This window comes from Anolis carolinensis, chromosome 6, assembly GCF_035594765.1.
Source record: "Anolis carolinensis isolate JA03-04 chromosome 6, rAnoCar3.1.pri, whole genome shotgun sequence".
NCBI classification, from domain to species: Eukaryota; Metazoa; Chordata; class Lepidosauria; order Squamata; family Dactyloidae; genus Anolis; species Anolis carolinensis.
Genome location: NC_085846.1, coordinates 15,330,973 through 15,355,983, shown reverse-complemented (window position 1 = coordinate 15,355,983; position 25,011 = coordinate 15,330,973). Strand labels below are relative to the sequence as shown.

Here is a 25,011-nt window from a genome sequence, read left to right as displayed (position 1 = left end):
GCTTTGAACTGGAATGTATAGCAGCATGGACTCAGATAACCCAGTTCAAAGCAAATGCTGTGGGATTTTCTGCCTTGATGTTCTGGGGCCCCTTCCACACAGCTGAATCAAATCTCACATTATTTGCTTTGAATTGGAATATATAGCAGCGTGGGCTCAGATAACCCATTCCAAAGCAGATATTGTGGGATTTTCTGCCTTGATATTCTGGCTGTGTGGAAGGGCCCCAACTATATTCCAAAGCCCTACTTTTGGTGTGGCGCTAGCACTATTGGGCGGAGAAGGCTCAAGAGCCTTGTCAAATTCCAAATCTCATTATTCCATTGCCTTGAGCCATGGCAGGCAAGTGGTGCCAGATTGCATTACTGTGTAATGCAGGCATGGGCAAACTTTGGTTCTCATGTGTTTTGGACTTCAACTCCCACCATTCCTAACAGCCTCAGGCCCTTTCCTTTTCCCCCTCAGCCACTTAAGCAGCTGAGGGGGAAAAGGAAGGGGCCTGAGGCTGTTAGGAATGGTGGGAGTTGAAGTCCAAAACACCTGGAGGACCAAAGTTTGCCCATGCCTGGTGTAATGCAAACGTTGTCTGCATGGGATAAGCCTAAAGGAAAGGATGAAAAGAGAGCTGCCAGGGCGCAGAGGGGGGAAAGTGGTAGAGAAGAGCAGCAAAAGAGACTTATTAATAGGCACAGGCTACAGACAGGCATGTGGGGGGAGGAAGAGTAGGCAGGGCTCCCCCATCCTGTGCCAGGGGGGATCCAGTCCTCCTCCTCCTCCCTCCCCATTTCGCCCCCTTCTTTGGGGCACCAAGCCAGCCACGCGCTCCCTGGTCCCACCCACGGGGCCAGATGCCAAGGGCAGGGCTGGGTGAATGTGGTGATGCGATGGGGATGAACTGAGTCGAGTTGGTTATTTTATATATTTTTTTCAAAAAGGAAGGAAGAGGAGGAGGAGGTGGTGGTGGTGGTAAAGAGGGCGAGGGGGTGAAGTCAGAAGAGGAAAGTTCAGGCGCAAGAAGAGCCGATCCCGAAAAGAGACCCCCAGGAAACATCCAGGTACCCTTTTCGAGACGAATCTTGGGGTGCTAGGATTCAAAGAGGGGGTTGGACAGATCTGGGGGATCCGGTGGGGTTGAACAGATCCCCAGGGGGTTTATTGTGGAGGGAGGAAGAGCCGATCCTTTAGAACAGAACCACTGGGTCAGGCAGGGTGGGGTGAAACGGGCTTCCAAGAATGGGAGAAAAAACGACGCGCATCCCTTTGACGCATTAGGATGTCGGAGGAGGGAAATTTTTTTGGGGGGGGGGGTCTCAGAGACGCCACAAACTCGCCCTTCTCGCCCCTTGCCAGACCCTTCGTGGCTTTAACCCCCCCCCCCCCCCCGAAAACCCTACACCTTCCACGAAATAGGAAGTGCGTCTCCATCCAGCCCTCCCTTGCCACGATCACGAGTCTTAGCAGACTTTTGGTCTCTTCTCTAGAGCTGAAGCTTTGGCATTTTTATGTCTTCCTAGGGAGCATTTACACTGTTGAAGTAGTGCAGTTTGACACCTCTTTAACTGCCATGACTTAACGATTGAATCCAAAGAGATGTAGGGCCCTTCCACACAGCCATATAACCCTGAATATCCAGGCAGAAAATCCCACATTTTCTGCTTTGAACAGGAATACATGGCAGTGTGGACTCTGGCATTTTCTGCCTTGATATTCTGTGTTATATGGCAGTGTGGAAGGGCTCCTAGTTTTACAGGGCCTTTAGGTAAAGAGTACTGTAGATGCAATGCAGATTGGTATTACTTTCATGGCTCAGTACTTTGTGATCCTGAGAGCTGTAGTTTTACAAAGTCTCTGCCATGCACCGTTGTCTTACCAAACTGCGGGTCCCAGGGTCCCATAGCATCGAGGCCCCTGCTACACACTGCCATGTGACCCAAATGATCAAAGCAGATAATCCACATTATCTGCTTTGAACTGGATTATCTGAGTCTACACTGCCATATAATCCAGTTCAAAGCAGATAATGTCAATTTTATACAGTTGTGTAGAAGAGGCCTGAGCCACGGCAGTTCAAGTGGCTTTAAGTTGCATTAATTCTACTATTCCTGCCAACCTAGCAGTTCGAAAACATGCCAATGTGAGTAGATCAATAGGTACCGCTCCGGTGGGAAGGTAACGGCGCTCCATGCAGTCATGACCTTGGAGGTGTCTACGGACAATGCCGGCTCTTCAGCTTAGAAATGGAGAAGAGCACCAACCCGCAGAGTTGGACACGACTAGACTTAATGTCAGGGGAAACCTTTACCTTACTAAAACCTTACTAAAACCTGTAGTGAAAGGACCAAGGCATTGACATCTCTGGCCCACCATGACATGACTGGACTTAACGTCAGGGGAAAACCTTTACCTTTACCTAATTCTACTATGTGGATGCAGCCTTCGCCATTCTTGGTTATTATTTGTTGGTGATTTAGGGCCCTTCAACACAGCCATATGACACAGAATATCAAGGTTGAAAATCCCACAATATTTTCTTTGAACTGGGTTATCTGAGTCCATAGTGCCATATATTCCAGTTCAAAGCAGATTATGTGGGATTTTATTTAGCTGTGTGAAAGGGGCCTGAGAGCTGTGGCAGTGCATCAACAGCATTTCTGTTCCTGTTTGTTTTTTCAAGCAAGCAGATTCTCAGGCTGGATCTACACTGCCATATAATTCAGGTTATCTGATCAGATAATTCACATCTGCTTTGAACTGGATTATGTGAGTCTAGGTAAAGGTAAAGGTTTTCCCCTAACATTAAGTCAAGTTGTGTCCGACTCTGGGGGTTAGTGCTCATCTCCATTTCTAAGCTGAAGACCCGGCGTTGTCCGTAGTCACCTTTAAAGTCATGTGGCTGCCATGACTGCATGGAGCGCCGTTACCTTCCTACCAGATCAGTACCTATTGATCTGCTCACATTTGCATGTTTTCGAACTGCTAGGTTGTCAGAAGCTGGGGCTAACAGTGGGCGCTCACTCCGCTCCCCAGATTCAAACCGCCAACCTTTTGGTCAGCAAGTTCAGCACTCAGTGCTTTAACATGCTGCGCCATTGGGGGCTACCTTTGTGAGTCTACACTGTGATATAATGCAGATCAACCCGGATAATATATGGATCTTAAATGGCAGTGTAGATCCAGCCTCACTGGGTGCATCTACACTGTAGAATGAATGCAATTTGATGCCACTTGAACTGCCATGACATGGTCAGGGACATTGTAGTTTTATTATTTAGCCTTTGTTAGCAAATATGCTGTGCCTCACCAAACTATGACTCCAAGGTTCTATAGCATTGCGGGCACATAGCAGTTCAGGGTCAAATTGCTTGCATTCTACAGTGTAGATAGGGCACAGATTATGTGGGGGGATTAGGCAAAGACTCTAAATGTAATCTACAAAGTGGCCCACCTTTTTTTTAGAATTGCCCCACCCTTGGTTTTGGCCCAAACTGTGACCTCAACCCCAGAGGGTTTCCAAAGCAGAAGTTAGGGTGGGGTTTTGCAAGAAAAGAAGGAGATCCCCACTCACACATCCGTCTTTTTTAGTTAGAAGTCTGAGGGTGTGTTAAAGTGGGGTCAGACTGCATTAATTTTATATTGTAGATGCATTCATATTTGAAATCTTAATGTCAGAACTACCTTAATAATCTTTAAATGTCAGTGATGCATTGGAGAAACAGAGGGAGACCTTATAGGGAGATATGTTTCTCCCTTCCTGAGTCTCTTTTAATCTTTGTAAATATCCTGAAGGCACCAGATCTTGGAAGATAAGCAGATTCAGACCAGATTAGTACTTGGATAGCAGACCACCTACCAATATCTGTTTCTGTATTTTTCAAAGGAGGGAAATGGCAAAACCACCTCTGAGTATTCCTTGCCTTAGAAAACCTTACAAAAATCATGGGGCCACCATAAACCGACAAGCAACGTAAAGGCGCGCACACACACTAGAAGTACTGTATTCCCTTTTACTTTCATTTTTCTGCTTCTTCAACTGATTAAACTCAATCCAGATATTTTTAGGGCATTTTCATATGCGAGGATTCAGACAGACTTCTTGAATCAGCCTCTGCTAAAATTGAAAAGGAAGAAAAACAAAGAAGTTGCTGGCTAGATTTTAGGTTTTCTTCCCCCACTGGCAACACGTGGCATAAAGGAGAAACGAAAGGGCTTTAGATAAAAAGCAGTCTCTTGGAAGAAACTGTGTTCCTAACAGTAGGCTTAAAGTGAAAATCATAATAAAAGATGTAAAGGAATCCTGTGGCATTTTGAGATAAAGGAACGGACATTTCTAGCACAAGCATTCTTGGGCTCCCGTGTTGGATGAAGTGGCCTGAAGCCCAGAAAAGCTTTATTTTCGTAGTCTTAGAGGATTTCTTTTTTACAGCCACTTCCCCGCCCCCAAACAAAACAGTCTTTTATGTTATTTTAATAAAAATTTGCACTTTGTTGAAAGGTAGGCTAAGGCTGCAGTCATATGTACATGGATTCAAAAGTCAAGGTCCATTGAATATAGGAGGCAAAACCTAGTGATTCATCCCATCTAGAGGAAATCATTTAAAATTGTTGAATGGTGAATCAATGCTTAAGTAAATCAAGTAACTATTGTCTATTCTGGATGGAGAATTGGGACCAGATTTGGGCATGTCCCAAAATGTGGGAAAATTCCTTTCTGAATGATAATTCCCAGAATCCTGTAGCTCAGACATGGGCAAACTTCGGCCTTCCAGATGATTTGGACTTCAACTCCCACAATTCCTAACAACCTCAGGCCCCTTACTTTCCGCCCCGCAGCCACTTAAGCAATTAGGAATTGTGGGAGTTACAGTCCAAAACAACTGGAGGGCTGAAGTTTGCCCACACCTGCAATAGCTGATACGGATTCTGGAGAAAATCCATGCCGACTGGAGTATTGTGAAAAAAATAGTCCAGAAAAAGGAATTTTGCCACACTGGTCATGTACTGAAGTGTTTGGGGAGGAAGCTGGAAGAGGGCAATCCCCATAAATTGGGCATCAAGGGAGACTCCAGACCCGTATTTCTACATCATAGGCAGCATATACACTCTAGAACAGTGGTTCTCAACAGTAGGTCCCCAGATGTTTTGGCTTTCGGCTTCCAGAAATCCTAAGAGCTGGTAAACTGACTGGGATATCTGGGAGTTGTAGACCAAAACACCCGGGGACCCACGGATTGAGAACCACTGCTGTAGAATGAATGCTATGAATGGGTGAATGCTATGGGATCCTGGGAGTCATAGTTTGTGGAGGCACCAGCACTCTTTATCCAAATCCTGTGCAAAATGACAACACTCAAGATTCTATTCCATTGAGCCATGATAGTTCAAGTGGTGTCACGCTGCAATCATTCTACAGTGTAGACACACCCATAGACTAATCCCACTCTGAAAGGATTAATGGCTCTCTGTCTTCAGTGGCTGGATGGGTTGTCCTTGGAGAAAGGATGATTTAACGTGCACACACTCTCATCCAAAAGTAATGGAGCATTGTTCAGAACAGAAGCAACCTCAACATCCAACATGGAGACAGTAAACTGAAAATACTGTAGTGTTTGGGGTAGAGGTGACTGGGAGGTGACTGCCATAGGGAGGGGCAGGTGGGTGGGCTGGAAACAGATGTAAATTTCCACCTTTCCCATTTGTAAGCTCCTGGATCTATTTCCAGCCCACCCACTGCTGAGTGAGTTTGTGTTTAGGATTGTCCTGCAAGGGCAGAATTCAAGGTAAACTCTCTTGGTTATAAGCAATCTAACCCAGCTGGGTTTCTGAGGAAGCATGTATGGAGTTTTAATTCTATGGGATTCCCCACTAACTTTGGGTAAGTAGTTTGGTATATGTTTTCAAAGCTTTATTTTGTACATGTATTTTGTATTTGTATGTGTTTTACTGAATTTATCCAATAATCTCTGGTTTGATCTAGCTCAAGTTTTTGTCTCTGTGTTTCTATTGCCGACCTGGCCCTTTCTGCATAGTATGTATGTATGTGCTTTACAGTTGCCTGTCGACTTGTGGTGGCCCCATTAATTTTTTAGGGTCATAGGATCAAAATAATTGAGATTCATGTTTGTGTTCCAGGTCTCTCACATCGGATGTGAAATTCTTCTCACTGTTTAAACCATCTCTTATTGGTTTGGAGAACTTTGAACTGTTTAACTCAGGCATGGTCAAACTTGGGCCCTCCAGGTGTTTTGGACTCCAACTTCCACCATTCCCAACAGCCTCAGGCTCCTTCCTTTTCCCCCTCAGCCGCTTAAGCGGCTGAGGGGGGAAAGGAAAGGGCCTGATGTAACACTGAGGCTGTTAGGAATGATGGAAGTTGGAGTCCAAAACACCTGAAAGGCCCAAGTTTACCCATGCCTGGTCCAACTGGTGAATTATTTTTGCCAGTTCCACCCTATGAAATATAGCCTACAGCACTTGGTATTGGTTGGTGGTCTCTTGTCTAAGTATTAACCAGGGCTGACTCTGTTTAGTGTCCAATTATCAGACTAGATCTGGTGCCATTAAGGTGCCGTAATATTTACATCAGCTTGTTAAATGCCAACGCCATCCTGAAATTTTATTAACTCGGCCAATTCTACCAGGAATGTTTTTCAACCTGGAAAGCACCATTTGCAAAAGCGTATTATACTAAACAGTAAGTACAATAGAATTATTTGTGAAAAACACAATCAGGCATAATCTATATATCACAAGGTGCTCCAAATTTGGTTGGATTTCTGCTTTCATTGGCCCTTCTCAGCATAGCCAGTGATGAGAAGGGTGTTACAAACCACAAATATCTGGAATAGCCCATCTCTTTCAATTTCCGTGCACATATTTAGGAAGAGGGCTTCCACACGTACACATGCAAGCACAATTTTGCAGCACTGAAAAGGAAGCAGAACAAAACAGCATATGGGCAAGAGTTCTTTCTCCCACCCTGGACTTTCCACAGATATGTAAGTCCCACTTGCCTAGTTTACAACAAACCTCACCACCTCTAAGGATGCCTGCCATAGATGTGGGTGAAACATTAGGAGAGAATGCTTCTGGAACATAGCCACACAGCCCAGAAAACTCAAAGCAACCCAGTGATTTTGGCCATGAAAGCCGTAGACAAAAACATGGAAGATGATAAGATCCCAAACAGCTGCCTTGATATATCCTTGACTGTCTTAGTTTAAAATCCTCCTGGCACATCTTGATAATTTTTCTCCTCCATAATATATTATTTTGATCATAAAATTAAAGATTTCTCTGTTTCTTTCCCCCTCTCCCCCTTCCTTTCTTCTTTTTGTGTGTGAAAGGAAACAAGGATATCAAATTCCTTATTTTTCACGGCTACCAGCAGCCTTGAGTTGGAGATAACAAGTCTGTGAAGCTTGTAGTTTATGTGATGGTAGTAGATTAAGGGATAAAGGATTAACTCAGAGAGGAATGTATGCCCTCCAACTATCTCAATGTGGGAGACATCCCACGTTTTAGCTACTTTTAAAATTCCCCAGGTTTCCTTTACTCCTTCTGCTTTTCCCTCAGTTTACTTCAATTGGTGTAAAAAATAGTTTGCACTTATATTAATTCAACAGGGGGAGAGTTTTGACCTCCCTATAGATTCAGACACAAGCAAATTGTTGCAGCCTCCCTTAGTTTTTGTGTCTTAATTAATAATTCAAGCCATCTTGACTGCACTTTGATGTTGCTTGACCACATGTGTCACAAGTTTCACCTGGAGCGTAAAGGACTGGGATGTAATAGTTTGATATTGGAGAAGTTAGAAGCTAAGGTTTGTGAGAGTACATCTACACCAGGCATGGGCAAACTTTGGCTCTCCAGGTGTTTTGGACTTCAACTCCCACCATTCCTAACAGCCTCAGGCCCCTTCCTTTTCCCCCTCAGCCGCTTAAGCGGCTGAGGGGGAAAAGGAAAGGGCCTGAGGCTGTTAGGAATGGTGGGAGTTGGAGTCCAAAACACCCAGAGGGCCCAAGTTTGCCCATGCCTGATCTACACAGTAGAATTAATACAGTTTATCACCAACCATGACTCAATGCTGTGGAATCCTGGCATTTGTAGTTTGGTGAGGCACCAGTACTCTTTGGCAGAGAAAGAGAAAGATCTTGTAAATCACAACTCTCAAGATTCCATAGCAATGAATCATGGCAGTTAAAGCTGTTTCAAACTGCATTAATTCTGGAGTGTAGACATGCCTTGAGTCTTCTACATTGAAATTTTTTGGAAGAAAGTAAACAATTGCCTGAATCCAATTGTTTGTCCCAGCTACAATAATAAATCCTTTAATTCAATTGCTAAATGGCAAATCAACACTTCTGTGAGCCACCTCGATTCGGTGAGTCTACTCTAATTAGGATTAGCAGCTGAATGTGCATCAACATTTTTTCCCAGAGGGAAAATGAATAATTTTTAGTTTTGGCAGCCCAGTAATCTATTTGTGAAGACTCATCTTCAAAACGGAGCGTGCAATGGGTTAAACCTTTATGCCCGCAGGATTGCTGACTGACAGGTCGGCGGTGAGTATCAGGGGAGAGCGGGTGAGCTCCCTCTGGCAGCTCCAGCTTCCCATGTGGGGATATGAGAGAAGCTTCCCGCAGGGATGGTAAAACATCAAACATCCGGGCGTCCCCTAGACAACGTCCTTGCAGACGGCTAATTCTCTCACACCAGAAGCAACTTGCAGTTTCTCAAGTCGCTCCTGACACGGAAAACAAAAAATCTGCAAAACACTGGTGGTTTCATAAACATTTATTTCCTTTTAACTAACATTATTTTAAAGCATATATCACAAACTGCAAAATTTAAAAGCAGCAAAAGTATGCTTGCATATACATGCATCATGCCGATACTCTTATTGGGAAGCCAGGATTAGCTATGGCTTCTTTTGCAATGCATACATGGTGGCAAAATTGAAACAGTTGTGAAAAAAAACTAAAGTTTGTCTCTAATTGTGTGTTTGTGTGCCTTCGAATCACCTGTTGACCTATTACAACCCCATGGAGCCCCTAGTGGTGCAATGGGGTAAACCCTTGTGCTGGCAGGACTGCAAACAAAAGGTTGGCAGTCTGAATCAAGGGAGCGGGGTGAGCTCCCATCTGTCAGCTCCAGCTTCCCATGCAGGGACATGAGAGAAGCCTCCCATAGGATGGTAAAACATCAGGCCATCCCCTGGTCAATGTCCTAGTAGATGGCCAATTCTCTCGCATCAGAAGTGACTTGCAGTTTCTCAAGTAACTCCTGACACGAAAAAAAAAACAACGCATGGATTTCATGGGACCTTCTTAGCCAAGGAATGGTCAGAGATGGCTTGGCCAGTTCCTTCCCTTGGAATATAACCTACAGCACCTGGTATCCATTGGTGGTCTCCATTCCAAGCAGTAACTCAATCACATATAATTCTTCCCTTTAATAAGACACCAAAATGATTAGGGGAGCTTGTGTCCGGCTGTAAGGAAAAAAAGTAAACCAAGAAATTGTAAAAGGCTTCATTAGAAGCCAGGGCTCATATTCCTGGCTTCCAGCTTTCTTTGGCATTTATTTTTGTTTTGCCATTTATTTTACTACTGTAATTCCCTCTTTTTGCTGCTTGACAAACCACTGGAGGGGCCTCGCATCGGGGCTGAAGCAGGGTGGGAACAGCACAGAGACAAGCTGTTTGCTCCCTCCACCCCTGGCTTGCCCACTGCTCACGTGACCCTGCAACATCTGGATCATATTAAGCAAGGCCTAAAGCCGCAGGAATGCGAGCTGCTGAGTGGATGAGTCTTCATCCTAACTTTTCTGCTGTGTGTTTGTTGGGCGGGAGATCCGTTACCGACAACAGAGAGGATCCAGGCGTCCTGGGGCAATTTTGAACAAACAGGTGAAGTTTGGATCATAGTTTATGACTGATAGAAACTTGAGAATACAGAGGTTGTGGGAGTTCTCTGGGAGGGAAGGGAGGAATTACTGAATTAAACATTAGGAGTTGGGACTTGGCTCTCTAAATATAATTGTGGGCCGTGGAAGAGAAATGGCTTTTAGTAGTTAAATTTACAAATGACAAATTATGGGCTCAAAATCTGGGGTTCTGCCACTGGGGAGCAGAGATGCCCAGTTGCTTAAAAGGAAACTGGGGAAAGGATTTGGGCGAAGATGGAGGTTTCTAGACGTAGTTAAAGGTTAATCAGATTTTTGTCACTCCAAGATTGTGAAGAAGACAACTGGCTTCTTCAGGAGTCTAATGTTACTGTCATTGTTTTTCCCCAGCAGGTCTCACAATGGGCTTCCTCCTCTTTGCAGTCACAGCCCTCCATGTCCTGATTCTCATCTTACTCTTCGTAGCCACATTGGACAAGGTGAGACCAATAGGACTTCCAACTTTTCCAGTTTCCCCATTATTCCACTTTTTAATATGCCTTTAAAATGTCTCAGATCTTTTCTGTCTCCCTCCAGTTTTCCTCCCTTGTCCTCAGCTGGCTTCAATTACTACAAACTGAATTCTAAGTGCAATACTCATTTAGCAGGTAGAAGAAAAGAGGAGGAATTGTGCCTTTCCCAGGGCCCTTCCACACAGCTATATAACCCCAGAATATCAAGGCAGAAAATCCCACAATATCTGCTTTGAACTGGGGAATCTGAGTCCACACTCCCACATATTCTAGTTCAAAGCAGATAATGTGGGATTTTACTCAGCTGTGTGGAAGGAGCCCCAGTACGTTGAGGCAAAAGCAAACTCCTGTAACTTCTCCTAGTTTGTCTGTTTTCCCCTATTAGTAATCTTTGCCATCTTGACTACATTCTGATATGGTTCCTGATTAATATGTTTCTTATGTTCAGTTTATATATTAATAAAAACAGTGAAGGTAAAGGTTTCCCCTGACGTTAAGTCCAGTCGTGACCAACTCTGGGGGTTGGTGCTCATCTCCATTTCTAAGCTGAAGAGCCAGCGTTGTCCATAGACACCTCCAAGGTCATGTGGCTGGCATGACTGCATGGAGCACCGTTACCTTCCTGCCGGAGCAGTACCTATTGATCTACTCACATTTGCATGTTTTTGAACTGCTAGGTTGACAGGAGCTGGGGCTAACAGCGGGCGCTCGTTCCACTCCCGGGATTTGAACCTGGGACCTTTTGGTCCGCAAGTTCAGCAGCTCAGTGCTTTAACACACTTCGCCATCAGGGGCCCCTAAAAACAGTGAAACTAATCTATATACATGTATATATGCATGAACCAATACAATACTTCCTAACTTCTATACAATATTTGTATTTGGTTATAACCAGGCATGGGCAAACTTGGGCCCTCCAGATGTTTTGGACTTCAACTCCCACCATTGCTAACAGCCTCAGGCCCTTTCCTTTTCCCCCTCAGCCGCTTAAGCGGCTGAGGGGGAAAAGGAAGGGGCCTGAGGCTGTTAGGAATGGTGGGAGTTGAAGTCCAAAACACCTGGAGGGCCCAAGTTTGCCCATGCCTGTCAATCCTCTCCCCTCTTCCCACTCCTACATTCTGCTATTGTTTGGCCACATGTGTCCCAGTTTTTATCTGTGAAATAATGGAGAGGACACAAGGAGGACAGAAGATCAATCTCATTCTTACTTCTTTGAACCAGGTTTGCTCAGTTAGTACAGCCTAAAAATAGAAGTTAACATTATGAGTAATGTAATTTTGTAGAGGGAAAAGATGGGCACATGACCATATTATATTTCAATACCAAGAGTGGAAACATGTCTGTATCACACAACAAGAAAAGTTTTCTCATTATTTTAGGACATTTGGGGAGAATTTTTGAATGGGATTTGTATATCATTTTCCCCAATACTGAGGGCCCTTCCACACAGCCATATAACCCAGAATATCAAGGCCGAAAAATCTGCTTTGACCTGGTTTATCTGAGTCCACACTGCCATATCTTCCAGTTCAAAGCAGATAATGTGGGATTTTATTCAGCTGTGTAGAAGGGACCTGAATCCTCCCTCCAAGACAGAGAACAACATAGAATTAAACTTTTGAGATACTGCAGTGGGTCACTTTAACAAACTACTTTTCTTTTAAAATGCTGGAATGCGTAATAAGAACAAATTACTTTTAAAAATACTTTTCCAAGGTCTGATGCAGCTTTCTCAATCATTCTACTGTTTGAGATGACATCAACTATCATCCCCAACCATTGACAGAGCTGGCTAGGGCTAATGGGAGATATAGCCAAAATGAGAGGGATTGCACATAAAAGGAAAGCTGTGTTAATGGCTTGGGAACCAATTTTGCACCCAATAAAAATCATTTAATGTGACATGGTATAGAGTGGGAATGGGCAAACTTCATCCGTCCGGGTGTTTTGGATTTCAACTCCCACAATTCCTAATAGCCGGTAGGCTGTTAGGGATTGTAGGAGTTGAAGTTCAAAACACCTGGAGGACCAAAGTTTACCCATGCCTATTATAGTGGTTTGAGCCTACAACTCTGGAATCCAGGTTATTTATTTATTTATTTATTTCGTGTCACAAGCATTGCATAACAAATACATTTTAAAAGGATGGAAAAAAAGGAAATCACAAGCAACTAAATAGTTTTAGACCAAAAACGGGCAACAGCAACCGCATTGTCCGTAGCTTTAAACAACTCCTCCTCCGTGCATGAATTCAGGTTTGAATCCCTGCTCAGGTATGGAAACCGACAAAACAATCTTGGAAAAGTCATGCTGTCTTAGCCTCAGATGAAATCACAATCACACACACTGTGATAAAATCTTGCCAAGATAATTTTGCCTTGGGGTTGCCATAAATCAGCAAAGACAAGACACACAACAAACAAAGCTCCTTATTTGGCTATCTAATGGCCCTTGCAAGTTTTAATCAAAGTGTGATAGATCATCTAGTTCCCCATCTCACCTGATATACGTAGAAGAAGAAGCAGCCAATCTGGGGATGTTTGAGACATTGTTTTGCTTGCAGCATTATCTTGTTCCCCTTTTCAGAAAGGCTGTGGATCCTTGGCCTGTCTGGCCTCGGGCGATCTTTCATAATGCTCTTACTGCTAGATGATGCCAAATTGATTACGAAACTAATAAATATATTTATAAAGACCTTGGATAATGCTGGCACCAACTCTCGGTCTGGAGAATTGACTCCCCTGCCCTTGAAAATGCAGACAATGGGCTTTTAAGTTCAAGATAAGTAGAGCTGGCCCCCAAAAAGGTAGAAAATGGCTTATTTCCCATAAAGTCAAAGCAGACAGTAAACATTATTTTGGCACTTGAAGCAAAAAATACCACGAATGCTTCACCTTTCTTAGCAGCAAAAATATAATGGTGATAAATGTACCATTTGCTTCCTTTTTGTGGCATACTTCAAATCTGCTGCTTAATGTATGTTTTCCCCTCTTTCTAGGGTTACAGTCAACCCTCCATAAAGTTGTTTCTCAAACAACAGGCCAGATTCTAGTATGTTATATATACACAAATATATATACATACACACACACATTTAAGCAAGCCTTTGAAAATGCAAAAGGAACTCTTTCATTGACAGACTCTCTTCGACGTCTGCCTAATACATCTCAAGCATTTCATAATCTATGTTAAGAGACAGCAGTTGTTTGTATCTCAAATAAGGAGTTTCTTTATCTTTGGGGATTTACAGTGTATCCTTTGGCAGAGCTCTCCCAAAAGAGAGAGAAAGGGATTCTTTATTTGGGAGACAAGAAATGACTTCAGCTTCTGCTGAGGAAATCTCCTGAAACATTTAAAGCAGGAATGGAGTGGAGACGATTTTTCTCAGCACCTTTTGAGATCTGCATCTTTCCCTTTTTCTGATTTAGAGATTGACTTTTTTTGGTTCCCTTCTGCTGCATATAGATCCCAAGTTGATAGTCATCTTCAAATATTGGACCCACAGTTTAAGAAGCAGTGGACTAGATGGCCTTTGCGATCCCTTCCAACTCTTAGATTCTATGTTCTGTGAAGAACAACAGCAACAGCAAAAATGGGGCGTGGGGGGGGGGACCTTCCACACAATAATTTAAATCATGATCTTCTTTTTGGAACTCCTAATCCAGCAAGAGGAGTCCCTGGTGTCGTAGCAGATTAAACCGCTGAGCTCCTGACCAAAGGGTTGGTGGTTTGAATCCGGGGAGTGGAGTGAGCTCCCGCTATTAGCCCCAGCTTCTGCCAACCTAGCAGTTCGCAAACATGCAAATGGTAGGGAAGGTAACGGCGCTCCATGCTTTCATGCTGGCCACATGACCTAGGAGGTGTCTATGAACAACACCAGCTCTTTGGCTTAGAAATGGAGATGGGCACCAACTCCTAGAGTCAGACATGATTGGACTTAATGTCAGGGGAAACCTTTACCTTTTTACTAACCCAGCAAACCTACTTGGATTTTTTATTACTCTTCCTAACCCGACCTAAGAAACACAAAGGGTGTTTTTTTGTTCCTATCTTTTCCTTTTCTTTTCCGTCTGATAGCTGTGCCAGCGGCTCCATCTTGAGCCTGTGTTGGGGGCGGATGTGCCATTTATTCTGCCACTGTGTCTGTGTGTACTTCCTTGTCTTCATTAAGTCCTGACAAGTATTTCCCTGAGAGCTGGCAGCTTGCTCAAAATGGAACAGCATGCCTATTAACATAAGTTAGGGGTTGTACCGTAGGCATGAATTTGGCTTCCGCTCAGCATAGACAATTTACATGTATTATTTTTAAAAATTCATTTAACATTTCAGACTTGATGTCATCGTTTTTTAGATTCTTCCTGCCCTCCTTCCCTGCAGGAAACAATTAACACCGGAACCCTATGCATGTAAATCCCTCAATGTTTTAGGCTCCATTTGGAGCAGAAGCATCACATTATGGGACAAATACTGAGTTATTGTCATTTAATTGTTGCTTCCTAAAGTTAGTCTTTTCCCCTGTAGCTTAGAGAAAAAAAGCTTATATAGAAGACAGTTTTCATGTATGTGAATGTAAGATCAATAAATGGGGAAAGGTCTAAAATTTCTTGCACCATTCATATATCTTGATTTGGCAGGGACAGTTCCCAGATCCATCTACATGGCCATATAATACAGTTTCAGGATGCGGTTTAACTGCATTGAGTCTACATTGCCATATAATGCAGTTCAATGCATTGAAATTGCATTCTGAAACTGCATTATATAGCAGTGGAGATGAAACGCACATTCTTCTTCATGGTCTTTTGTGAATCACAGAACTGAGCTATCTGTGCCTGCACAGCACCTCTCCGGAGTGCTCTCGTATTACTAAGCAAAACATACAGACAGCCCCCAAGTTATGAACAAGAGAGGTTCTATAGGTTTGTTCTTAAGTTGAATTTGTATGTAAGTATTTATGTGTGTGTGTGTATATATATATACAATATATATGTGTGTATATATATGAATATATGTATATATACATACACACACACACACACACATACATACATGTATTTTGGATAGCATAGAGAAGGGTTAACACCCATGTGGTGCTTGTTTTTCTGTCTGTGCCCCTGTTGAGAAGATTTCTCCTCACTTTCTGACCCTGGGACAACTGGATTTTGGGGGAAAAATGGCTTATTGTGGAAACAAAGGTTGGTGACAAAGCTTCAGCGGAGACACCTTTCCCCATGATAACTCTTTCAGGAGAGAATTCCCCCTCCTGGAAGTAGATTTCTCTCACTTCCTGTTATCACATCCCCATTCTTATAGCAGCCTCAGCATGGATCCACTTTAAATTCTGCTTTCTTTCTGCAGGATTCTGGGGCTTGTAGTTTAGGGAGGAGGCTTTAAACTGCTAAACTCACTAAACCACAAATCCCAGAATTCTGCAGGAGGCCGAAGCCGGATTTAAAGTGGATCCATGTTCTAGTTTGATTAGACATTAATAACATTCAATTCAATCAGGATAGATACAAATCCCATTCTATAGCTCTGCATTTTTGTGTTGTCTACATTTAGATTGCACAAAAATGCAGAAGTATAGGATGGAAGATATTTGGTTCAATGTGTGAAAAGGATCTTGGGGTTACTGTTGAACATGGACTGAACATGAGCTAGCAGAGTGATGCTGCAGCCAGAATGGCAAGTGCTATCTTAACCTATGGTAATACAAATATGGTTTCCAAGTCAAAGCACATAATAGCCCTACTATATTCTGTGCTGGTCATGCTTCCCCTGGAGTACTGCATTCAGTTGAGGGCACTCATTTTAAAAGGAGAAAATTTAGAGAAAGTATGGAAAATGTGAGGAAAGATTAAGGGAGGTGGGCATGTTCCATCTGGTGAAGATAAGATTGAGGGTGACATGACTGCATTCCGTAAATTCCTTAAAGATTGTTATAGAAAGGAGAGTTCAGGCTTTTTCTCTTCTGATGTAGGTCCCTTCCACACAGTTGAAAAAAATCCCACATAATTTGCTTTGAACTGAAATATATGGCAGTGTGGACTCAGATAACACAGTTCAAAGCAGATATTGTGGGATTTTTGCCTTGAAATTCTGGGTTATATGTTTGTGTGGAATGTCCCTCAGGGAGCAGGAGCTGGCCTAATGGTTTTAAGTTACAGGAAGGTAGGATTTGGTTGAACAATTAGAAGGAACTTCTTGACAGTCAAAGTGGATTTGGCAATGAAATCTACTGCCAAGAGAAGGATCTTCTTCTCTGGACATTTTAAAAAAAAGAGCCTGAACAGCAACCTTCTGGGAATACTGTAGCTAGGGATCCTTCATTGAGTAGAAGATTGGATTTGATGGCCCATGAAGTCAGCTCCAACTCTATGGGTGCATCTCCACTGTTGAAGTAATGCAGTTTGACAACACTGTAACCAACAGGGCAAAATGCTATGGAATCATGAGAACTGTAGTTTTGCAAAGTCATTCATTAGCCTTTTTCTGGCTCACCAAACCACAACTCCCAGGACTCCAATGCATTGAGCCACAACAGTGAAAGTGGTATCAAACTGTATTAATTCAACACTGTAGATGCACCCTTTTCCATTTTTCTTTCCTTCTCACGAAATAGGAAACACTTGCCTGGAGACATGTGTTGGAAGCTCTGCTGGGATCTGTACAAAACTCTCCTAAAAGTAGTAGTCACGTTGCCAAAATCAATGTGTAATCTGAATTCAGATAGTCTAAAAGCAACACAAGCACCGTATTGTGTCTGCTGCTATAGTACAGTAGCTAAAAAACACACCAGGAAGTCTGTCTTCCTTATCGCACCCCTGCCAGAAACACACAAAGGCAAATTTAGTTTTTTCTCTCTCTTATTCATGTTCAGCCTCCAACTACAATAGAGGGATAATAATGCTGACTGACCTTACAAGGTTGCTTTTAGCCAAGACTGGAACAAGAGAATGTGTCTAGAGTACTGAATATCATTATTAATTGGTGTATACCTAAAATGTGCTCAAAACCATTACGAATTGGTACATACATAAAATGTGCCATATAAATGAGACAAACCAATGTTAGAATTGAACGCTGATCTTCACACAAGGAAAAAAGATGAAAGAGGAGGCTGTCCCTCATTTCATTTGTAATGCCTGAATAACATTTATAACACATTTATATGTTGCTTTTGCAAATCACTGTAAACCATTGAAATAATCTTTTGACTTGTCTAGAAACCATTAGGCTAGATTTGCCCACAGAGGTTGCTGTTTTGCACTCACTTTCCTAGGTGTAAGCTGTATTGATGCAATTGGGCTTGCTTTTGAGTAGACATCAATAAGATTATACTGCAGTGCAGATGTCCAGATGTTTGTTTAGAAGAGATCTGTCTCTGGCTTCCTTTAACACTGAGGTGCATCTGCACTATAGAATTAATGCAGTTTGACACCACTTTAGTTGGCGTGACTCAAGGATATGGGATCCTTGGAGTTGTAGTTTGGTGAGACATCAACACTGATAGGCAGAAAATGCTACAGACCTTGTAAAACTACAATTTCCATGATTATATAGCATTGAGCCATAGGAGTCAAACTGCATTAATTCTACAATGTAGATGCACCCTGAGAGAGTGTAACTTCCCCAGTGATACCCAGTAGGTTTCCATGGCCAAGGAGGGATTCAAACTCTGGTCTCCAGATTCCCAGCCCAATGATGAAATCACTACGTCATGCTGGATACTACTCCTCCCAACTAGACAAACCAATGTAAACGTTGACTGTCTTTCCCCCCCCCCCCCCAAGTTTGATCTACAAAACCTGTAATTCTCCTCCTCTTCTTTTTTTCCTTCAGTCATGGTGGGTCCTCCCTGATAAAGAAACAGTTAACATCTGGTATGATTGCGTACTGAATGACACCACACACTCTTGGTTGTGTCACTCAGTGTCCGAAAGTGGTGAGTATTTAGGAGGCTACAGTGTGTCTCCTGGAGAGGACAATAATTGTATTCATAGCTACTTCCTATCCCAGATATAGCTATATTTGCACTGTTCCTTCTTTACTCTCTCTCTCCCCCTCCCTTTAATCTTTCCACCCAGCATGGCTTCAAGCAGTCCAAGCCTTCATGGTTTTAAGTCTTCTCTTCTCCAGTTTTGCCTTCATTATCTTCATGTGCCAGCTCTACACCATGAAGCGAGGAAGTCTGTTTTATGCCACTGGAGTTTTTCAGATTCTTACTGGTAAGGAATAATTTGGGTGGTTTTCTGTTTTAGTTGTAAATTGTGTTTTTTAAAAAATTATGCCAGAAGCTAATTGAGGCAAGTCACTTCTGGTGTGAAAAATTTGTCCGTCTAAGAAAGATGTTACCCAGGGATGCCCAGATGTGTTATCATCCTGCTTGGAGACTTCTCTCATGTCCCCACATGGGAAGCTAGTGCTGACAGATGGGAGCTCACCCCATCTTGCATATTTGAACCTTCAACCTTCAGGTCAACAGTTCAACCGGCTCAAGGGTTTAACCCTACATTGTGGTGTAGTAGTTGAAATGTGCTAAATGACACCAGTAGGGAGCTGAATCTGAGTCTTCCAAACATCAGTCCAGCATTTTATTTTAGTGCTACATTGTGATGTAGTGGTTGAAATGTTGGACTGGTGTTTGGAAGACCCAGATTCAGCTCCCTACTGATCCATGAAATTTACTGGGATGATGTTCACACCCTTCAACTGTCCTAATTTGACAGCCATGATTAATCCTCCTACATCCCACTTTTTCAGTTGCTTTTGAAATGTCCCAGTTTTTCTTACCACCTTCCACTTTCCCTCTTTTATGTTATGCTTCCGTTGCTGCAGACTGAGCTGCAAAAACAGTTTATAGTCAACTCAGCAGGAGAAAGAGGGGAAGGAACAGAATCTTGTCCTTCCTATTGGCTCTGGAAAACTGCTGCAGCCTCTCCAAGATGTGTTTTCTTCCTCCTCAATAACTTTTGCCATCTTGACCACATCCTGTTGCTCAGTCACATACGTCTCAGATTTCATTGTGAAATGTTGGAAGCGATGGACCTTCCATATACCACATATATCTCAAATTGACCTACCTCATAAGGTTTGCAGCAAGGATAAGTGAGGTGGAGGAGAATCTTTGGGAGGAAATGGGATATAAATATATGATGAATTTAATATAAATATTTAAAACAGTGGTATCCAACTTTTGATCCATGAGGTGTTTTGGATTTTACTTCCCAGAATTCCTGACCCTTGGACAACCTAGCCAGGGATTTTGGGAGTTGGAGTCTCAAACATGTGGAAAGCCACATCACTGATCTAAAATCTCAGAGGGAAAGAGAGTAAGAGTCACAAGAGGCTCATTCCCTGGGGGAAGAGGAAGATCTGATAGTGGCATGAAATGTATAATGAAGATGACAAAAAGGAGGTCTGCTATGTTTCCAACAGCATCAGTTAATGTACTATAGTAACACTAGGAGACATAGACTGTATGCTTTTTCCTCAGCAGAATCTCATGCAATACAAGTTAAATTTCCCTTTTCAGGAAATCCAAAATCCAAAGCTTTTTACTGCCAGCTAGCTGCTCCTACCTTCAAGACTTTTCTATGTTCATTTCTCTGATTCTCAGTCTCTTTCCAACCTCGCGTCTCATACAGAAATTAAATGTGAGGCTGGAGATAGGCTGAGGATTTGTGAAATGGCAGAAAGTGTGGAATTGCACCAGATACTACACTTAGATTTCTGCCATTTCATAAATCCTCGGCCTATCTCCAACATCACATCTAATGTCTGTATGAGGCGCGAGATTGGAGAGAGACACAACGATCTGTGAAATACAAGAAGGCATATATGTATATGCAAATACAGGTATTCCAAAATCCCTCCTCCCTCCCCAAAATACAAAGCACCTCATATCCCAAGTATGTCAGATAAGGGATATTAACCCTGTATTGCTAATGGGTACTATTGTCCAACAAGGATACAGCCAAGGATACACTCCTCATTTTCTGATGTCCCTTTTCCCAGCTATCTCCGTGTTCACAGCCGCTGTGATCTACACTGTTCATGTGGATGAATTCCAGGATAAACGGATGCCAGGAGGCTCCTTTGGCTACTGTTTTGTGCTGGCGTGGCTCTCCTTCCCCTTGGCAGTGATCAGCGGAATCATTTACATCCACCTTCGAAAGAAGGAGTGACCCTCAACTGGGAGATCTCTCCATTTGCCTTGAAAAGGGGTCCCGTTCTCCTCTGAATTTAGCTATGTCTTAACTCTTTTGCTGTTTCCAAAGGCAATCATGGTACAAAATCCTACACGATCCACTGGGGTTATTTGCACTGTGAGTGAATAACCTCTGCTCTGCGTGTTATCATGTACTTCACATGATAGGGCAAGTTAAAGGTGTGCCACCTTACCCTGGGCATTCCCTGGCCTTTTGAGGTATTTACATGCATTGCGCATGTGAATTGTTTGCTGGCAGAATGAAGTGCCATGGTATTCAGGGAACATATCTCTGGTGTTCTCTGGCTAGAAATGGTTGCTTTGTTCCTTTAAAAAATTATATACATGAGAATAGAGAACCAACTTTTGCTTTTCCAAACTTTCCATTTTTTAATAAAATAATATTCCACAGTGTGGCCAAGAACCAACCCTTACCTTTAATACCTATTTTGAAAAGAAGAATGTGTAGGTTGTGTGGGTCTATTTCCAAAATATTTGTTTTCAACACTGCAATGTAGAAATTATTCCAACATAAGCTTGTTTTAAAAGGGGGCTCATATTTAATATGTTTGAAACTCATGCTGAAAGATCAGGTGGGCTGAGATGTAGGAAATTGATAAATTCTAATAGAAAGTCCTAAAATCATTTACATTTTGGAGAAGAAGAAGAGATAGAAAATGAGTATGTTTTGTGCACAGCAGAGCTTTTCATGAACTCAAAATCGGAAGCAACTATCAACTGTTGAAATATATGTGAAGATAACACAACTCTAATTCGGCTATAGAAATTACTCATAGCGTTGAGTTTCATTTTCATTATGGTAACATAAGGGTGTTTTGAAATTACACACACTTTGAAAACAACATCAGCAGTTCAGGTGTTAACTTGACATATTTGAGAGTGCAACCTAAAAATATAAAGGGGTGATAATGTTTGCAAATATATTTTGCTTACTGAAGGAACCACGATTGGCTGTAATTCTTTGTTTACTGACCCCTCAATTGGCCAATCTGTTTGCCCTTGTGTAATATGTGAAATAGCTCTGAGAAAGATATTCTGGTTATGTGCATTTCGTTAGAGCAGAGACATAGGCAACAACCATCATAGCTCCCTTCCCATCTTGCATTCCAACTAAGTGTTTTCCTACTCTTTCTCGCTAAGTATGAGTCCATAGTGGTACTGAAATTATAAAAAGATGGCATGGGCTGGGGAAACCAAGCTCATAATTTCAGCTCCACTTCTAAAACTGGGGAGATCCTGCCTGCCTCCTTCTACAGCAGTGCTTCCCAACCTTTGGTCCTCCAGTTGTTTTGGACTTCAACGCCCAGAAACCCTAGCCAGCTTACCAGCTGTTAGGAATTGTGAGAGCTGAAGTCAAAAATACCTGGAGGTCCAAAGGTTGAGAACCACTGTTCTGTAGACATCCCCAATATGATGGCTTCCTGAGAAGTTGGAGTACAGCTCCCATTATCTCTTAACCATGGATAGAGTTGTAGTCTGACACAACCGGAGGGCACCATGTCGGGCAAGCCTGCCCTACTAATTGCACAAACAGTTGTAATTAGAATTGATTTTGCTCTTCCTGTTGCCTTAAACGGGCAGTTTGCTTCCTAGTCTCAAAAACGGGTTCCTTTCATGACATATCTATAACCGAAATCAGTATTGTACGTCCTGACCTCCCCATGTCCCCTTTTATCATCTTGATGTGGCCTTTTTATATTTTATATGCATTTTAAGAATAAAAGTAATTATAAATCAAGAGCTATGTCTTCCTTTATGGTTTAGATAGCAGTGTTTTATATCTACTTGTCCTTTAAGCAATGTAATTCTAGCACTCTTGAGAATGCAAGTTCTTCTTTGTGGGGAGGGAATCTCATATATGGTAATGTGGGCAATTGTGTTCCTCTGGATGCACTAGTGAGCATCGTATGGGATGATGGGAGTTACAGTCCAACATCGCCTGTAAGGCCACCTGTTGCCCACCCTAATTTACTTGTATTAGTATCGTAATAAACTGTTTATCTGCTTTAGGTGTAGACTCAGCAGGCGAGAGTACAGAAGCAAGTGTCCTTTACCAAATTCATAATATCCTGCATTTTGAACACTGTAATAAAATCGCCCTCTGGCAAAAGCAATTTTAACACCTTTATAACCTGCATTCGAAATTGCTGTTATTTATTCAGCATTTTTCTTTGATCCAACTGTGCCTGGGCAAACAATATTTTATTTATCATCACATTGTAATCTTTTATTTATTATGTTTTCATTTTTCATTTGTTTCCCCTTCCAGCCAGGTTTTTCTGAAAACAAAATATGTATAGATGTGCCTGGTGTTTATTTGTTTTTAAACCCACATAGAATTGAGACAGACAGACCTGGGAGGTGGGAAAAAGAGAAAGTCCATGGAAACAGATTTGACAAAGCCGCCTGTCCTTACTCTCTAGTTGTAGTCTCCTCCTATCGTCTCTGTGTACTGGTGTTTAGATAAAAGTGCAGCTTAATGCCCATTAAGGGTGCTAATTTACCATCTGCTGAAACTGAGATGTGGGCATGTGAAAGAATAAATATTTAATCTTATTGAAGTCTGAATTTAACTATCCACCTGCCACCAATGAGGCTTGGAATTTTGTAATATAAGCAACAGTCGAAACATTGGAGAATAGCCAGAGAGGGATAGGCACTAAATCCAGAAGAAGAAAACCCCAGCAGGGGGCACTCATGATTGATGGGATTTTAAGGTTAGGTAAAAAGGTTTTCCCCTGACGTTAACCGACTCTGGGGGTTGGTGCTCATCTCCATTTCTAAGCCGAAGAGCCAGCGTTGTCCGTAGACACCTCCAAGGTCATGTGGCTGGCATGACTGCATGGAGTGCAGTTACCTTCCCGCCAGAGTGGTACCTATTGATCTACTCACATTTGCATGTTTTCGAACTACTAGGTTGGCAGGAACTGGGGATAACAGCGGGTGCTCATTCCGCTCCTGGGATTTGAACCTGGGACTGCAAGTTCAGCATTCAGCGCTTTAACACACTGTGCCACCACCAGAGGCCCGGAGATATCAAGTAGAACACATACAGCACAGTCACAGCATCCCCCAATTCAATTGTACATGGCTTGAGAAAATAAAATAAGTCAATGTTTTTGCTTTTTTACTTTTAAGAGATACTATTTTACTATGCCATTGTATATAAGGAAATTTGAGCATCCATAGATTTTGCTATTCAGAGGGGGTCCTGGATTCAAACTCCAGTAGATATCATGGACCCACTATATTTTAGAAGACATACTTCTAGTCCTCAATGCACTTAAGAAAAACTTTTTAAAAATGAACAAGTCATTAAGGTGTTGGATTGTGATCCACTCTGGCGTTTAATCCTTTACTTCCTTGCCTTGATTATTTCTGTTCCTATGCTAATCAAAAAACAGTTGAGAACTGTCTTGCCTGTGTGAAGCATTGGCCCTTGCTCCAAGTAAGGCTATCAAAGCTGTTTATGAACTCATCACTGCCACAGCAAAAACTCTCTGAAAGTGATTTGAAGTTTTTATTTATTGGGTCAGAAGCGAACTGAGGGTACAGTTGTAATGTATTTAAAAACACAAAGTTCAAAACTTGACATTATACTAAATGTCCTTTGATCTGTAGCTGGCCACTTGGAGTGCCTCTGTGTTGCTGTAAGAAGTTTCCCCATTGTGCATGTGGCAGCACTCAGGATGTATTGTAATAGGTGATCTATGGTTTCTTCTTCTCCACACTTGCATTTCGTGGACTCCACTTTGTAGCCCATTTCTTAAGATTGGCTCTGCATCTCGTGATCCCAGAACACAGTCTGTTCATTGCCTTCCAAGTCACCTAGTCTTCTGTGTGCCCAGGAAGGAGTCTCTCATTTGGTATCAGCCATGGCTTGAGGTTCCTGGTTTTAATATGCCACTTTTGGACTCTTGCTGAGGTGTTTCTGAGAGTATCTCTGTAGATCTTAGAAAACTATTTCTTGATTTAATGCGTTGGCCTGCTGGTTGATATCCGAACAGGGGATGGGCGAGATATGTCACTGCCTTGGTCCTTTCATTATTGGCTGCTTCTTCCTGAAGGATGTCAGGTGGTGCAATATCGACTAAACGGTATAATTTCTCCAGTGGTGTGGGATGTAGACATTCTGTGATAATGCAGCATGTCTCACTAAGAGCCACGTCCATTGTGTTAGCATGATGAGATGTGTTCCACACTGGGCATGCATATCCAGCAGCAGAGTAGCAAAGCACAAGGGCAGATGTTGTCCCTGTGTCTGGTTGTGATCCCCAGGTTGTGCCAGTCAGTTTTTGTATATTATTTGTAGAGGCCACTTTTTGCATGATAGTCAGGCAGTGCTTCTTGTAAGCCAGAGCATGG

The 25,011-nt window shown here is 42.5% G+C and overlaps 1 protein-coding gene across 5 annotated transcripts; it reads left to right on the top strand.

Moving 5' to 3' along the window:
• Nucleotides 1-735: 735 nt before the first annotated feature.
• On the top strand, nucleotides 736-22,384 carry emp3 (epithelial membrane protein 3 (MAM blood group)). 5 transcript variants are annotated; one of them, XM_008118440.3, is made up of 5 exons: nucleotides 736-1,055; nucleotides 10,297-10,382; nucleotides 18,258-18,360; nucleotides 18,503-18,643; nucleotides 20,433-22,384. In XM_008118440.3, exons 2-5 carry the CDS (start codon nucleotides 10,305-10,307, stop codon nucleotides 20,600-20,602), a joined length of 492 nt encoding a protein of 163 aa, XP_008116647.1. In that variant the 5' UTR covers nucleotides 736-1,055; nucleotides 10,297-10,304; the 3' UTR covers nucleotides 20,603-22,384. The 5 variants fall into 5 exon arrangements, with proteins under 5 accessions (XP_008116647.1, XP_003225892.1, XP_008116644.1 ...); XM_003225844.4 differs by having other exon boundaries at nucleotides 738-1,055; nucleotides 10,294-10,382; XM_008118437.3 differs by lacking the exon at nucleotides 736-1,055 and adding an exon at nucleotides 5,721-5,872 and having other exon boundaries at nucleotides 10,294-10,382.
• Nucleotides 22,385-25,011: the final 2,627 nt, after the last annotated feature.

Excerpts from the sequence above, each read along its gene's own strand:
- emp3 (XM_008118437.3), top strand. The coding sequence starts at position 5,830 with ATGTATGGAGTTTTAATTCTATGGGATTCCCCACTAACTTTGG. Across the intron at positions 10,383-18,257 it reads TCGTAGCCACATTGGACAAG|TCATGGTGGGTCCTCCCTGA; the intron begins GTGAGACCAATA and ends TTTTTCCTTCAG. Across the intron at positions 18,644-20,432 it reads AGTTTTTCAGATTCTTACTG|CTATCTCCGTGTTCACAGCC; the intron begins GTAAGGAATAAT and ends CCCTTTTCCCAG.